Source organism: Eubalaena glacialis, chromosome 6 (assembly GCF_028564815.1).
Source record: "Eubalaena glacialis isolate mEubGla1 chromosome 6, mEubGla1.1.hap2.+ XY, whole genome shotgun sequence".
In the NCBI taxonomy this organism is placed as follows: Eukaryota; Metazoa; Chordata; class Mammalia; order Artiodactyla; family Balaenidae; genus Eubalaena; species Eubalaena glacialis.
The window spans coordinates 3,870,204-3,886,381 of NC_083721.1; the positions used below are offsets into that span (position 1 = coordinate 3,870,204).

The 16,178-nt window shown below is 50.4% G+C and overlaps 1 protein-coding gene across 2 annotated transcripts in view; it reads left to right on the top strand.

The window, feature by feature from the left end:
- The first annotated feature begins 7,891 nt into the window (after positions 1–7,891).
- The window catches only part of C2CD2 (C2 calcium dependent domain containing 2), a 57,450-nt gene continuing 49,163 nt past the window's right edge, over positions 7,892–16,178 (top strand). For both annotated transcript variants that reach the window (XM_061193883.1, XM_061193884.1), the window contains exon 1: positions 7,892–8,540. In XM_061193883.1, coding sequence (XP_061049866.1) covers positions 8,268–8,540 — 273 coding nt within the window. In that variant the 5' untranslated portion in view covers positions 7,892–8,267. The remainder of the gene's footprint in view (positions 8,541–16,178) is intronic.

Genomic DNA, 16,178 nt, shown 5'->3' on the forward strand with positions numbered 1-16,178 from the left:
TATATATATATATATATATATATGTAAAATGGAATATTAGCGCTAAAAAAGAATGAAATAATGCCATTTGCAGCAACATGGATGGACCTAGAGATTATCATACTAAGCGAAATAAGTCAGAGAAAGACAAATATCATATATCACTTATATGTGGAATCTAAAAAAAGGATACAAATGAACTCATCTGCAAAACAGAAATAGACTCACAGACATAGAAAACAAACATATGGTTACCAAAGGGGAAAGGGGGGAGGGATACATTAGGAGTTTGGGATTAACAGATACACACTACAGTACTGTATATAAAATAGATAAACAACAAGGATCTACTGTATAGCACAGGGAACTATATTCAATATCTTGTAATAATCTGTAATGAAAAAGAATCCAAAAAAGAATATATATATATACATATATATAACTGAATCACTTGCTGTACACCTGAAACACTGTAAATCAACAATACTTCAATAAAAAAGAAATATTAAAAAAACAGTATATGTATGAATAATCAGGAATTGCAGTGCCACAAACACCCTCGAGGCAGGATTATTGTGTGTTTGCACAAACAGAAAGGGTGGGGCTGAGGCGGGACTGTTTCTCCTGCTGGGACCCATCAGCTGCCTTCTTCCTGTCACCTGGGGAAGAGCCTGAAGGGTAAGGACTCAGCTGCTTCCCTCCCTAGAGTTCCTGCTTCATCCTTGTGACCACCCCCCCCCCCCACCGCCTTAACTCAAGGAGAGTCAGGCCGATTGGAGTGGACGTGGAGGGAAGCTGGAATCACAGGGTTGTCTCCCTCCCCACCCCAGCTCTGCTGGCTCCCCGGTCCCTGGGCTCAGCGGGGCCCCCGGAGAGGGAGCTGGCAGAGCTTCTGGAAGGTGACTCTGCAGGAAATGATGCAACAAGAGATGCGTGTGATGATCTCAGGTGTTCACAGGTACAGTCACACCTCCCACCCCGAGTGGCAAGGGAAGATGACGACTCCATCAGAATCGGTGAAAAATGAGACACTGCAATAAATCTGTGTGAAGAATCGCTCTTTAATTGCACAGGGACGGCCCACAGGTGTAGCAAGAAGGACCACACAGAGAACACCTGGATTCCAGGTCTAGCTTTGCTCAAGCCAAGCGGTCCTTGCTGAGTTACTTGTTATAGGAATCATCGCAGAGAGCTAGGCAAACAGAAGGCATTTGTGTTTTCCTCTTTTAATCACTAGATCAATTGTTTCCAGACTCCAGTATTTTCCGGACCAGCAAAATTGTTCACTTTGTCTTATCGGACTGCTTGGTGAGCCGCTGGAATAGATAATAATCATTTGCAGTTAGAACATCAATTCTTTGTAGGTAAGTAGGTGTCTTTGGGTTGTTTTAAAAGCCCTCTAATAGTAGTTTCCTTTAACTCCCAAAGAGACTAAATATTCCTCCTGTTATTTTCTTGCCTCTATCCTTGTGCCAGTAAGGCTTTTTCAAAAAAATACATAGCACAAAGGAAAATTTGGGGCCAGAATGAAGGCAAAATATTAATTATACGGCACGTGCCTTGATGGGGGATGGGAGAAGCTGTCCGAGGTTTCACATGGGCTGGCTGAGCCATGACCCTCCCTCCGGCTTGCCGGGCTTGGGAGCAGCCATGAGAGCTCCCTTGCGCGGCTGCACCATCCCATACATCAAGTCCGCGTTTTTCTGAAGTCAGCACCAGGAATGCCAGGTCAGGGGGACCCAGAGGCAGATCCCAAGGGTTCTGAGAAGGAAGGAGCAGCGCCCCTTGGTGCCCAGGAGCCAGTACCCAGCAAGAAGACCCCACAGCGGCCACCCCCAGTTGGAGCCTCAGATGCAGCCACAGCAAAGTCCCAACGAGGTAGGGGGAGGGGGCGATGTTTGTCTTCAGTGACTTCATCTCTCTCTTCCTTGGTGCCCCCTCCCGCCAGGCCACCCCTCCCCACCCCCCATGAACTTGACCTCTATATTGCAGACACATCTGACTCTCCGACAGCGTGACTTCAGACATCAGTGGACAGGTGCAGGGCAGCATTCTTTCGAGTCATGGAAAACATACCCTGTAGGTGGCTGCCTCCTCAGAAGGACTTTTTCAGTGTATAAAAACATACGAGGTCAAATATTTTCATTCATAATGTAGGTCCTGGCCTTGGGTGCAAGCAAACTTGCCAAATCCCCTTGCTCTTGGGCAGTCACACAGGAGGTTTAACTGAGCCACCTGGCTGCGATGGAGCTGCCATCTGGATCACATTCCTCCATCCACCCAGTGTGGACAGAGTCACAGGGACTGCGTCATCAGGGTGGCCCAGGGCAGGCTCTAGGCTGCCAGGCCCTGCCTCTGCCCCACAGGCTGCCCCCCCCGAATCACCAGTGACTCAGGCTCCTCGGTGGCCATCACCAGGGGGAATGAGGGCATCCTGTTGACCGCTCACTCTCCAGGTGAGAGGTGGACGGCCTGGAAGGCCCTGCAGGGCTGGGGGCAGGGGGGTCGGGCCCTCCTTGGTGGGCACCGCAGGACGGCTGGCTGACTTCCCTGCCATCTTCCCCAGAAAGGGCTTGGGACACAGCAGAAGCACCATACAAGTCCCTCTTGTATGAATGACCCCTGAATGAACTTCCTTCCCCTCTGGGTTTGAAAGAATCCGTGTCTCCTGGACTTCAGAACACAAAAGGCAATTCATCTTCTTTAGACAGATCTTTGCCCGATCACATGAGAAATGGGACGCCTTCATTTCCAGCTTTTAACGTGTTTCTGTTTTTAGCAGAATTTGTTTGCTTTATAATCGTTGATGGAAAGAACACGGGCTTTGGGGTCGACACCACCTGGGGGCCACCTCTGGCGCTGCCATTTTCTCGCTGTGTGGCCTTGAGCAAGTGACTCAGCCTCTCTGAACTCAGCTTCCTCACCTTTAACATGGGACGATGCCATTCTTCACGTTGCCATGAAAATTAAGTGAGCCCCTCACATGGAGCGGCTCCTCAGTGTGCCTGCCGTGAGTGCCTGCAGCCACCCAGCCACACCAGGTGCATGTACGGGGACCCACCCCCAGGTGCAGTTATGACCTCGCGGAGGGGGCATGCAGGACAGACCATATCTCCATCTCACGCAGCCGGGGCGACTTGCGTGTGGTCTGATCTTCAGACTCAGAAACTTTCTCACAGTCCTCCTGATGCTGTGATTTGGGGTTAAGACAGTTATGCAGAGGTGCTGCCTTTCTCCCAGGGAAGGCATCACAAAACCATGAAAGTTACCAGCAGGAGGATCCAAGGCCTCTAATGCCTGGAGCAGGCTCCCTGCATTCCCCCCACCCCTGCCCCGTCCACCTCCCCCCCAACCTCGACCCCCAGGCACAACAGGAAATGGCCCCCAGCCCCCGAGCCTCCGACTGTGGAAATGACTAAGTCCTGCCAATGCAGCCTAGGAGATTGGGTCAAATGTCCCCACGGACCCCACTGCTGAGGGCGTGGGCGCAGAGCCAAATCTTAAAAGCGTTTTGCTGAGAAGGAATTCTCGGAATGTCTTCCATCAAGCGCTGCCAGAGGAAGCTGCACGTTTGTCTTCCCAGGTTTCCCATCACAGCCCCGCTGGGGCCCAGGCACCGGTCCATCAGTCCATTGGGGCAGCGTGGGCACAAGTTGATAGTTCAAGCAATCATCCTCCTCACCATCATGCAAATGGCTGCAGCGTGAGGGAGAAGCATCCCCACCAAGTCAGAGACAAACTAGACCTGCCCTTTTCCTCTTCTAGAAATGTAAGATTGGAACTGGAAACTCAATGACATTTTTGGTAAGTATTTAAGTATCTATCCCAATTTTTTGTTAAGTATTTTTAAAAGCCCATAAGAATATCTGGTTCAATGATAATGGATATTTTCTAGTATTAATAAGTATAACTTTGTAGTTATGAAACATATATGACACTATACATATTTATTAATTTAAAAAAATGTAACATCATCATAGAACCTCCTGGGCTTGGTAGAGGGAAACATTAAAATACTTCCAGGGCTTCCCTGGTGGCGCAGTGATTGAGAATCTGCCTGCCAATGCAGGGGACACGGGTTCATGCCCTGGTCTGGGAAGATCCCACATGCTACGGAGCAACTAGGCCCGTGAGCCACAACTACTGAGCCTGTGCGTCTGGAGCCTGTGCTCCACAACGAGAGGCCGCGACAGTGAGAGGCCCACGCACCGCGATGAAGAGTGGCCCCCATTTGCCGCAACTAGAGAAAGCCCTCGCACAGAAACGAAGACCCAACACAGCCATAAATAAATAAATAAATAAACATTTAAAAAAAAAACCTTCCACAGAATATTACTCAGCCATGAAAAGGAAAGAAATTGTGCCATTTGCAGAGACATAGATAGACCTAGAGACTGTCATACAGAGTGAAGTAAGTCAGAAAGAGAAAAACAAATATCGTATATTAAATGCCTATATGTGGAATCTAGAAAAATGGTACAGATGAAGCTGTTTGCAAAGCAGAAATAGAGACACAGATGTAGAGAACACACGTATGGACACCAAGGGGGAAGGGGGTGGATGGGAGGAATTGGGAGATGGGGATTGATGCTATGTATAAAATAGAGAACTAATGAGAACCTACTGCATAGCACAGGGAACTCTACTCAGTGCTCTGTGGTGACCTAAATGGGAAGGCAATCCAAAAAAGAGGGGATATATGTATACGTATAGCTGACTCACTTTGCTGTACAGCAGAAACTAACACAACATTGTAAAGCAACTGTACTCCAATAAAAAAAATAATAATAATAATAAAGAAGAAGGTTAAAAAAAAAAAAAAAACTTCCACGGAAGACGCAGAGATGAACCACCAAAGGGAACAAGGAGCCTTTACTCCTGCTTCCTGTGTGCAGGCTCACAACCAGTTACTGTGGAACATTCCGAAGAGGAATTTGGAAACATAGTTTCTGCTGTCACCTCATGCAGTAATGGGACCCACCTAGCCCCAGGTTCACAGTCATGCCTTCCAGAGAATTCCAGGCAGGTGGCTGCCTCTGGGGGATCCAGTAGGTTGATGTGAAGATGGTTTCCCTTGGGCCACAGTATGAGTGACTGGCTTGGGAACAACGGCCAGCACCCGTGGGCCCCTCCCCTGCACCCAGACCCCTAGACCCCAGCCCCACCTGCTCACAGAAGCTCAGTGCGAGTGCTTGGAGGATTCAAAGCATGGTAGTTTCCTTTGAGGAGTGGTTAAAAGCAGCAAAACCGCTGGTGTAGAGTGTGATGGACCCCGATCCATTGGAAGGTCTGGTGGGTGACAACGAGTGTCCTTCCTGGGCAGAGCTGCAGTCTGGCTCCTTGGGTTGAAGGGACACGGGGTGGAGGAGAGGGCAACATACTAGGAGCAGGGACTGTCACCATGGGTGACAGTGGTGAAATGCCACTCTTCCTGGAGACTGAGCTGTCCAGTATCCACTCCAGGCAGTGGATGAATGGGATCGGGCACCGGAGCAGAAATAAAGGGAGTTTGTTCTTTTCCGTAGGTTTCCAAGGTGTTTTAGTTCCTTCCTATTGCACGTCTTGGCCAACTGCATTTTCCTGTAAGCCCACGATGTTCCTCATTTCCCCTCACTTTTCTTCTACACAGAAGTAGTTCAATATTTATATGTTTACCTTCCCTTTGAAAAAACTTACAGCAGTGTGACAAATTCTAAACCCGGGGTGGTTGCTAGTTTACAGTGTGTCACAAAGCCCCTAAATGTGCCAGTGGGGTGAGCGTGCCTCGGAGACATGGCCGCAGAGGAATGAGACTGGTTCCACCAGTCACACGGGATGGGGACGGCTGTCTCCTACCTGCCACACAGCCAGTGCACATGCGCACACCTGTACTCACCGTCGAACAGGGAGACGAGGAGCCCTGGGTATCCAGTTATCCAGGTTATTCTGGCAACGGGGCCAGCATGACTTGGATTATTCAACTGCATAGATCTGGCTACAGGTCAGAAAATAAAAAGATGTTTCTTCCAAATAAGAAGAGATTTCTGAGAAAAGGAGAGCAACTCCTCCCAATCCTTTACAGCCCGGGGGCTGAAGGGCGACTTACAGTTTAAAGGATCGATAACTCGCAGGAAGTTGATAGGATCATTCTATTTCCACTTTCTAATATCGGACCTGCCTAGTAAGGGCTGGTTCTCCCCGGCCCCAGCTCACCTGGGCAGCCTGATGAATTCCCCTCCCTGCCGGCTTCTGGTCCTGTTCCCCACTGGGGTTGTCAGTCCTCCTACCTCCCAATTCCTTCCTCCTTCTCAAAGAAAATCGGGCCCTCGGGCGTACACTCCTTCACCCTCCCACTGCTGAAGACTCACCCACCCTATAAACAACAAGGTCCTGCCGTAGAGCACAGGGAACTATATTCAGTCTCCTGGGATAAACCGTAATGGGAAAGAATACGAAAAAGGATGTATATATGTGTAACAGGATCACCCTGTTGTACAGCAGAAATTAACACAACATTGTAAATCAACTATGCTTCAATAAAATAAATTTAAAAAAACACAAACAAACCCTCACCCACCTTCATCTCCTGGCCTCCAGTCTCTAAGCCAGAAATACCCTCTCCTGTGAGGGCCCACACTCTAGGACTTAGGGTACTGAGCTACATGCAGGCCTCAGGGACTTTGCACACACACACTTCTTCAAATGCCATGACATCCAACCTCCCCCTTTGCAGCCTGGCACCTCACCCTCCTCTTTAACACCTGGTAACCAGGGCAGACTCGTCACAGCATCTGTCGTTCTCTTTGTTCTACTTCTCTCAGGGTTTTCGCAAAATAGGTGTCAATAAATGCCATCAGCCTCTGAACCGGATCCAGATCCTAACCTCCATCGGCCAAACTAGTCTGTCTTCTTAGCAATCTCCCCTCTGAGCCAGGTTGGAAGGCTTCTCTTTACGCAGTGCCGCGGCAGGGAGGGGCTGGGGAGGAACCAGTGAGGAGCCTCTGCTGCGGTGTCGGGGCCAGAATCCTCACCGATGTTACCAACCAGACAGGCAGACCCTGGCTAGGTAAGAGAAGGCTAAGTGCTCAGGTCTAACCAACCCAATTCAAGGTCAAATCCCCTTCATACCGCCGCAGAACTACAAGCAGATCACTATTTTATGATTCAGGCTTTGCCTTAGGCCTTGGAGAATCTCAGGCTAGTGTTTTGAGGCATTGCCTAATGATGGGGGCTGACTGCAAGGTGAGGGGCACAGGGAGCGCGCCACACACATGCGCGCACACAAACTTCTTAATGGGCATTTTCCTGAGACCCTCCCAGGAGTGATCATGGCAGCTCTTAAAGCGAGGTTCCAGACTTTAGGGTGCGAGTGGTGGATTTCTAGGGACTTTCCAAGTATGTTAAAACCAGACAACTGTCTTTTGCTGGTGGGCAGATGGCGATCCTAGAAATCACCCTTTCACACGCACAGGCGCGCGCACACACGTGCACACACGCGCACACATGCTCACGGAAGCCCCGCCAGCCCGCCCCACTGTAGCCTTGGGCTTGGGCTGACTAACTGGAAAGTCCCGCGCTTTCGCGTCTCCACGCCGGAGACAGGTCCGCGCAGGAGGATGCAGCGCCGGGCGCACACGCGTCCACCGCGCATCCACGGTCCGGGCGAAGGCGCCGGAGGGGGCGGGCGGCGCGCGCACACGGCCGGCCGGGGCCGAGGCCGCAGCGGGGGCGGGGCCGGCAGGGGAGCTGGGCGCCGGGCCTTTCAAGGGGCGGGCGGGGCGGGGCGGGGCGGGCCGCGGGGAGCGGGGAGCGAGGAGCGGCGGGGACGACCCGGGCGCAGGGGAGGCCCAGGCCCCGCCCCGGCCCCGCCCCGCAGGCCGCGCCCCCTCCCCCGCCCCGCGGCCCCGCCCCTTCTCCGGCCGCCGCTGGGCCGCGGGCGGGACGCCTGGGGCGGCGCGCTGGAGGAAACGCGCCCGCCACAGCCCCGGGAACTACCAGACGCCCAAGTCGGGAACGCGAGACACCGCGTCCCCATTTGCCAGGGGTGCGGGGTTAGAGGCGCAGTCCCGGGCCGTGGCCGTCGTGAGCCGGCCGGGCTTCTCCTCCCGCTCACCCCGCCCGCCGGCCTCTCGGCGCCCGGGGCCCGCGCCGCCAGCCGCCCGGATCCGCCCGCCGCGCCCCCTCCCCGCCCCCCGCGAGCCCCGGCCGGCCGCGAGCTGATGTCGTGAGCTCGCCGCCCGCGGGCTGTGCGCCCGGCCAGGGGCTGCCTGGGAAGTTGGGGCGAGGCGCGCCGGGTATGCGCCATCACCATGTCCCGCCTGGACTCGTGGCTCGGTGAGGTCCAGTGGCTGGGCTTGGTGGCGCTCTTCGTCGTGGCCTTGGGCACTGTGGGCCTGTACCTGGCGCAGTGGGCGCTGGCCAGGGCGCGACCCCGCTCCCCGAGGCGGGCGGCGGAGCCCGGCGAGGGCCAGCGCCCCGAGTCGGATGCGCTGCTCGCCTGGATCCTGGCGCTGGGCAGCTGGAGGAACCAGTGGCAGGCCGCCTGGGTGACCGCCCTGAACGATGAGGCCAGACGGAAAGCGGTGAGTTTCCGTGAGGGCCGGTCGTGCTGCGGGGTCGGGCGCGGTGATCTCGGGGTGCGGGTTCAGAGCAGAGCTCTTCTTCCCTGGAGCCTCGCCACAGCCCTCGACTGATTCAAGGGGCAGAGCATCCTTGAAAGTTAGGAGAAAGACCCTGAAGACTGGAGGACCCTTGATGGGGAATCAAGACAAAATGATTAGATTTTATCAACCAGACATGAGGTGTGCCAGGCCCTAGGCTCCACTGGAGGGACAGACTGGCTGTTGGAGAGACTTTTCGGGGTGCCCCTTCCCCTTCAGGCTCATACTTGCCCTTCCTGGCGTCCCATGTGGATTCCCGTATACAGTTGGACACTGAAATGCTTTTGCACCTGAATAACTGCGAACCAAATATGCTTCCACGTACAGAGCTGAATTTCTCCCAGCATGTTATGTCCAAAAGGTTTGCATTCCTTGGCATTTAAAATTAGTGACCGTTGAGGGCTAGCCACTCGCCAGACATGTATTGGGGGCTTCAGGTACCTCTGTCATCTCTGAATCCTCACAACTCCTGCGACAAAGGCGTTGTCAACGCCTCATTGGGGAAACTGAGGTCTGGAAAGGTTAAGTAATCTGCCCAAGGTCACACAGCCTGTGGGTGGCAGAGCTGGGGTTTGAACCCTCCTATCTCCTACCTCAAAGCTCAGGGGCTTATGACTGAACTCGGCTGCCTCATGCTCCTGTGGTTATTTTCCTTGTCTGGTTAATGACTGGGTGACTTATTTTTGCTTCTAAGACATCTTGGTTTAATGACAAGCTCCTGGCGTCTGCTATTTCTAGGTGTTCCATAGGAGGAATGGGGGCCTGAGGGGTTTGGGGTACCTCCCAGTCTTCGCCTGTCCTGATGGCTCCCAGGTGTACCACATTCCTCCACCTGCTTGGGAACTCAGTGGAGAAGCGTGTGGCGCTTTGCTTTGGAAATAGTGAATGCTGTGTGTCTGGCCCATCAGCCTTCAAAATATTCCACGGTGGGCCCTGTGTCTGGTCTTTGCGCATGGTCTTGACTTACTCACATAGCCACGGATTTAAAAAACAAAATAGCTTTGAGTGTGAATGAGCATAAATCCAACAAAAGACCGTGTTCTGAACCGTGGGGAAAAAAAAAAAATAAATAACCGTAACTTTTGGCGGAAAAAAGCCTTCAAGGTCATTTGACTGCCGTCTGCCTCGGTGCCTGGAGTCCGTGCCCCGGCCGCCAGAACTGGGCAGCTCTTCAGGGGAACCACCCCACCTCTTGTGGGAGCCCCTGAAGCCATGTGACCTCACCTATGTGAGCAAACACAGATTTATTTCCCCACGAAGCTGCTGTCATTGACCCCTGGTTGACCTGGTGTCCTGGGCCTGGGTTCCAGGGCTGCGTACATTGCAGGCTGGAGTTGTGAGCGGGCGGAAGTCTTGTCCCAGCTGCATGAGACAGGGGGCGTGACGTGGGCCATTGATTATGCTTCTCAGCCTTTCGTGAGCTGTGACATGCGTGTTGGTGTTGGGTGCATGATCTGTAGGGTCCTGGTCATCCCCCTGGGACTCCTGAGAGGGTCAGGCAGAGGCACGAGCCTCCCTCCTGTAAGTCTGGGACAGTCCTGCTTAAACCATTCTGCCGTGTTCCCTGACATTTCCTGATTGGCTTAGAAACTATGATTGCCTTCGAAACTATGATTGCCTTCGATAGAATGCTTCCAGGTTACCCTCGTGCCTGGAGCACTGAGAGAGAAAGGAGAATATCCCTGCTCTGGAATATGTCTGCAGCCGGTCGGGTAAGGCTGAGAACTGAAGAAAATACCTGAAGGTTTCGGAGGCAAACCTTTCTCCCTACTCACTTGAATCTGTGTGTGGGAGGAGAGAGGGCCCTTGGCTCAGGGGGCGGGGAGAGAGATTTGGCTCCTTTGCACCTTCCGTTCTCTGCTATTCGCCATGCACTGCAGAGTCTTAGACACCAGTTTTTCCAGAACTCCTGCCTGGAAGGGGCAATAATGTACTGGGTTTAAGCTCAAGGCAGCCCTGAGTCTTCTCTGACAGTAGATTGGGTCTGACTGTGGTGTCAGGTGTGTGTGTGTGTGTGTGTGTGTGTGTGTGTTATGGGGGGAGGTCTGACAGTAGATTGGGTCTGACTGTGGTGTCAGGTGTGTGTGTGTGTGTGTGTGTGTGTGTGTGTGTTATGGGGGGAGGTCTGACAGTAGATTGGGTCTGACTGTGGTGTCAGGTGTGTGTGTGTGTGTGTGTGTGTGTTATGGGGGGAAGGAATTGGTGGTGTCACTTTACTCTCCCTGGTGCCTGGAAATGTTGCTTGATTTGAATTCAGATGGAACGTTCTGCAGGCTGATAGGATCTGGGGAATTCCTGCCCTGGCCTTGGCATACCTCTCCCCTGTCCTGGGCCATCCCGACTGCGGCACTCATGACAGCGTGGGTGAGCAGGCCCTGGTGTTTCGTTAGCGGCTGTCCTGACCTGGCAGCCAGCCCTGCGGAGTCTCCCTCTGCCCTCCCTCCAACACGATTTCCACTAATCCCCGATTAGGGTTGACACTCCAAGCCCGCACTCAGCCCAGCGAGCCACAGCTTAGCGTCCCCCTTCTGTCCCCACCCTGTCCTGTTATCTGTCTGCCCTGGCCCGGGAGGAGACCACTTCTCTGCCTATCGCTGGGGGATTGGCAGTAACTCAGGCATCTCCAGCATCTTCCGTGCAAGGTGGGATTCTCTCCTGAATGGAGCGACTCCTCCCATTCTGTTTTACCCCAGCTTGTATTTTAGGACTGCAAGGAACCCTAAACCCTTCTAGCAGCACCTCTTCCTTCTCCAAAAGGGGAGACTGAGGCCCATGGGCTAGAGAGACTTGCCAGGGTTGACCTAGAACCTGGGCTGGGGGGGGTCTTCATGGGCCATCCACATCTGCAGTCACGGTCCCCTGTGGACAGCAAACTTGACTTTGAGACCCAAATGTTTCCTTTAGTTGAGGTCCAGCAAGAAAGGATAAAAGGGTGCGATTGTTTAATGCATCATCCCTAACAAAGGGGCTCCTGTCTCCTAGGAGCTGAGGGTGGGTCAGTAGCTTGTGGAGTCTCCTTTGGCCCCGGATGACCAGTGACTGTGGCACTGCAGGTTCCCTGTGTCAGAGGGCCCCTGGGATTGCAACCCTCACTCTGAATAATTAGGATGGTGAATTGGAGAGACAGGTGAGGAAACCGTGGCTGCTCTGCCAGCTGGTCGGGCTGATGCCAGGTGTTTGGGGAACACTGGCGAATTGCCTAGAGAGCTTTGAAAAAATACACATGCCTGCTCCCTCCCCCACTTCAGACTTAGGAAGTTGTTGGGGGCGCAGGGAGCTTACTGTATTTTTCACAAGTTCCCCAAGCTAGCTCGGCACGAGTGAGAAGCTGCTGGATACACGCAGTGTCCATAAGCCAGCCACCGGCCAGTCAGTCAGGTCCCCCTCACCCAACAACGTCTCTCCACTCTGGCATTGCAAACACCTAATTCCAGCTGATCTGATGGCAGTTCGGTCCCAGAGAACAGAAAGATCCCAGAACGGGCTCAGTCACCAGACTGGGAACTAATGCTGTATTATTTAAAGGGAACAGCTGAGGTTTTCCCTTTGGTTCCCCTGCATTTACGTGAACATTTACAAAGTGGTTTGGGGTGACAGTCACCCCAGCAATGGTCCACACCTTCGACACCCACCTGGTGGCTCCAGGGTTGCCGTTTCCACAGCAGGTCACCAGCTATGGAAGCCAGTGTGCCCATGGTCCCGTGCCCCCTCCCGGTGGGCCGGACAGCGCCTTCCTCCCAAGGCTGATGCTGTTGGGACCACGTGCGGAGAGCAGCAGTCCGAGAGTGAGGGCCACGTTCTGGACTTGTCCAGAAATGGGCCACTCAAGCAGGCCCAGGCCCCGGGTGGGGAGGGTTAACAGAGCTGTTTGTCTCTTTAGTCTTTTGCCCCAGGATTTTTTTCAGAGGAATGTTCTAAATGCAAATGACCGAGACTGTAGGACAATTTGTGGTCTTTGTGGGGAAAAAAAAAAAAAAAAAAGATGTCCTGTGAACTTAGAACATGTTATTAATAGCTCTGACTTGTATAGTAGCTGTGGCAATTTGAAAAGTAAACAAAGTGACAAGACTTGGGAGTTTCCTTATTCTATAATGAGCTTCGTTGGAGTGCTCCTCACAAAAATTCAAGCTCCTTGACCACCCATGGTGGCCACAGTATAAGTCAGCTGGTAAGAATGGGAAGGCACTCTCTACCTGACCCCCAAACCGGTCTCCTTTCCATTGCTCAAACATTCAGCGTTCTTTCCTGTGTGGGATCTTCCCGCAAGGCATTTCTTGCGTCGCTAACATTATTTAACCTTTCTGCTTATTTAACTCCTGTCAGTATTTCAGGTCTCAGCACAGGGGTCCCTGACCTTCTCATTTTTTGGAGGATGCTGCCCCACCCTCACCCCAGCAGGACCTTGTGGTCACTGGTGCCCTCGTCAGCTCCCGGGATTGTGAGGGAGGCCACAGCCCTGTCCGTCCAGGCACAGCGCACCCGGTGCCCAGCGCACGGCTGGCTTGGGCCAGGTGGCGATTGGAGCATGAATAACAGGCCCTGTTAGAAACTTGTCGCTGGAGGGGGAAAAACGGTGGAGATGCGCATCACCCCGTCTGGACACAGGCCTCCCCTGCTTGGGAGCTGGCCAAGCCTGGGCCAAACAAGCTGTTTAATGTGCTTTGTTTTTCACTTCTAAAGAATCAACATTAAAGGAGGCTCACTGATGACTTTGCAAACTGTCAATAGAAACGAGGAATAGATGCCAGTTCAGGTTGTTCTTTGCATTCACCCATTCTCTCAGCAAGACGGGAATTCAGGGGAAGGAAGAGTGGGTGTAGTGTTAGTGTCAACTAAAATGCAGCCAAAGCTAACATCCACTCCTGTCAGCCCCTCCTGGGTTGCTGAGGAGGGAAGGGACCTCTTGAGCCACGCGGAAGAGCTGTGTGACCACTGCTTACGCTGGAAGGCAGCTCTGGGGCTGTGTGACCTTGGGCAAGCCCTGACCTCTCTGTGCTTCATCTGTGGAGGAGGATAAGTTTGGGTTCAGTCTGGAAAACAGCATCCACTCCGGATGCGATGAGATCTGTGCGAGGCCTTTAGTCAGTAGAGTCAATAAAGATGGGCTGCTTTCTTGTAACATCTTCCTTAAAAAAAAAAAACTTTAAATTTTTTACTGCTTTTAGATTTAGAGAGAAGTTTCAAAAATAATTCCGTTTCCATACTTTCCTCAGCCAGCCTTACATAACCATAGCACAAGAGCAGAACCAAGAAATTAACATTGGTACAATGTTACTATAATGTAGTATAATGATACTAACATTGTAAAAATATGAGAAATTGACATTGGTATAATGTTACTATATTTCATAGTACAATGATATTATCATTGTAACCTGTAAGAAATTAATATTGGCACAATGTTACTATATTTTATAATAAAATGATATTAACATTGTAACAGTACAAGAAATTAACAAAAGTTTTTAACTAAACTGAAGACCCTACTTTTTTTTCTTTTTTAACATCTTTGTTGGAATATAATTGCTTTACAATGTTGTGTTAGTTTCTGCTGTATAACAAAGTGAATCAGCTATATATATACATATATCCCTATATCTCCTCCCTCTTGCATCTCCCTCCCACCCTCTCTATCCCACCCCTCTAAGTGGTCACAAAGCACAGAGCTGATCTCCCTGTGCAATGCAGCTGCTTCCCAATTGCTATGTATTTTACATTTAGTAGTGTATATATGTCAATGCTACTCTCTCATTCGTCCCAGCTTACCCTTCCCCCTCCCCGTGTCCTCAAGTCCATTCTCTACGTCTGTGTCTTTATTCCTGTCCTGCCCTTAGGTTCATCAGAACCATTTTTTTTTTTTTAAGATTCCATATATATGTGTTAGCATATGGTATTTGTTTTTCTCTTTCTGACTTACTTCACTCTGTTTGACAGACTCTAGGTCCATCCACCTCACTACAAATAACTCAATTTCCTTTCTTTTTATGGCTGAGTAATATTCCATTGTATATATGTGCCACATCTTCTTTCTCCATTCATCTGTCGATGGACACTTAGGTTGCTTCCGTGTCCTGGCCATTGTAAATAGTGCTGCAGTGAAGATTGTGGTACATGACTCTTTTTGAATTATGGTTTTCTCAGGGTATATGCCCAATAGTGGGATTGCTGGGTCCTATGGTAGTTCTGTTTTTAGTTTTTTAAGGCACCTCCATACTGTTCTCCATAGTAGCTGTATCAATTTACATTCCCACCAAGAGTGCAAGAGAGCTCCCTTTTCTCCACACCCTCTCCAGCATTTATTGTTTGTAGATTTTTTGATGATGGCCATTCTGAACGTTGTGAGGTGATACCTCACTGTAGTTTTGATTTGCATTTCTCTAATGACTAGTGATGTTTCATGTGTCTGTTGGCAATCTGTATATCTTCTTTGGAGAAATGTCTATTTAGGTCTTCTGCCCATTTTTGGATTGGGTTGTTTGTTTTCTTGATATTGAACTGCATGAGCTGCTTGTAAACTTTGGAGATTAATCCTTTGTCAGTTGTTTCGTTTGCAAATATTTTCTCCCATTCTGAGGGTTGTCTTTTCATCTTGTTTATGGTTTCCTTTGCTGTTCAAAAGCTTTTAAGTTTCATTAGGTCCCATTTGTTTATTTTTGTTTTTATTTCCATTTCTCTAAGTGCTGGGTCAAAAAGGATCTTGCTGTGATTTATGTCAAAGAGTGTTCTTCCTATGTTTTCCTCTAAGAGTTGTGTAGTGTCTGACCTTACATTTAGGTCTCTAGTCCATTTTGAGTTTATTTTTGTGTATGGTGTTAGGGAGTGTTCTAATTTCATTCTTTTACATGTAGCTGTCCAGTTTTCCCAGCACCACTTATTGATGGGGCTGTCTTTTCTCCATTGTATATTCTTGCCTCCTTCATCAAAAATAAGGTGACCGTATGTGCGTGGGTTTATCTCTGGGCTTTCTATCCTGTTCCATTGATCTATATTTCTGTTTTTGTGCTAGTACCATACTGTCTTGATTACTGTAGCTTTGTAGTGTAGTCTGAAGTCAGGGAGCCTGATTCCTCCAGCTCCGTTTTTCTTTCTCAAGATTGCTTTGGCTATTCGGGGTCTTTTGTGTTTCCATACAAATTGTGAAATTTTTTGTTCTAGTTCTGTGAAAAATGCCACTGGTAGTTTGATAGGGATTGCATTGATACTACCCAAAGATTGCTTTGGGTAGTATAGTCATTTTCACAATGTTGATTATTCCAATCCAAGAACATGGTATATCTCTCCATCTGTTTGTATCATTTTTAATTTCTTTCATCAGTGTCTTATAGTTTTCTGCATACAGATCGTTTGTCTCCTTAGGTAGGTTTATTCCTAGGTATTTTATTCTTTTTCTTGCAATGGTAAATGGGAGTGTTTCCTTAACTTCTCTTTCATATTTTTCATCATTAGTGTATAGGAATGCTAGAGATTTCTGTGTATTAATTTTGTATCCTGCTACTTTACCAAATTCATTGATTAGCACTAGTAGTTTTCTGGTAGCATCTTTAGGATTCTCTGTGTATA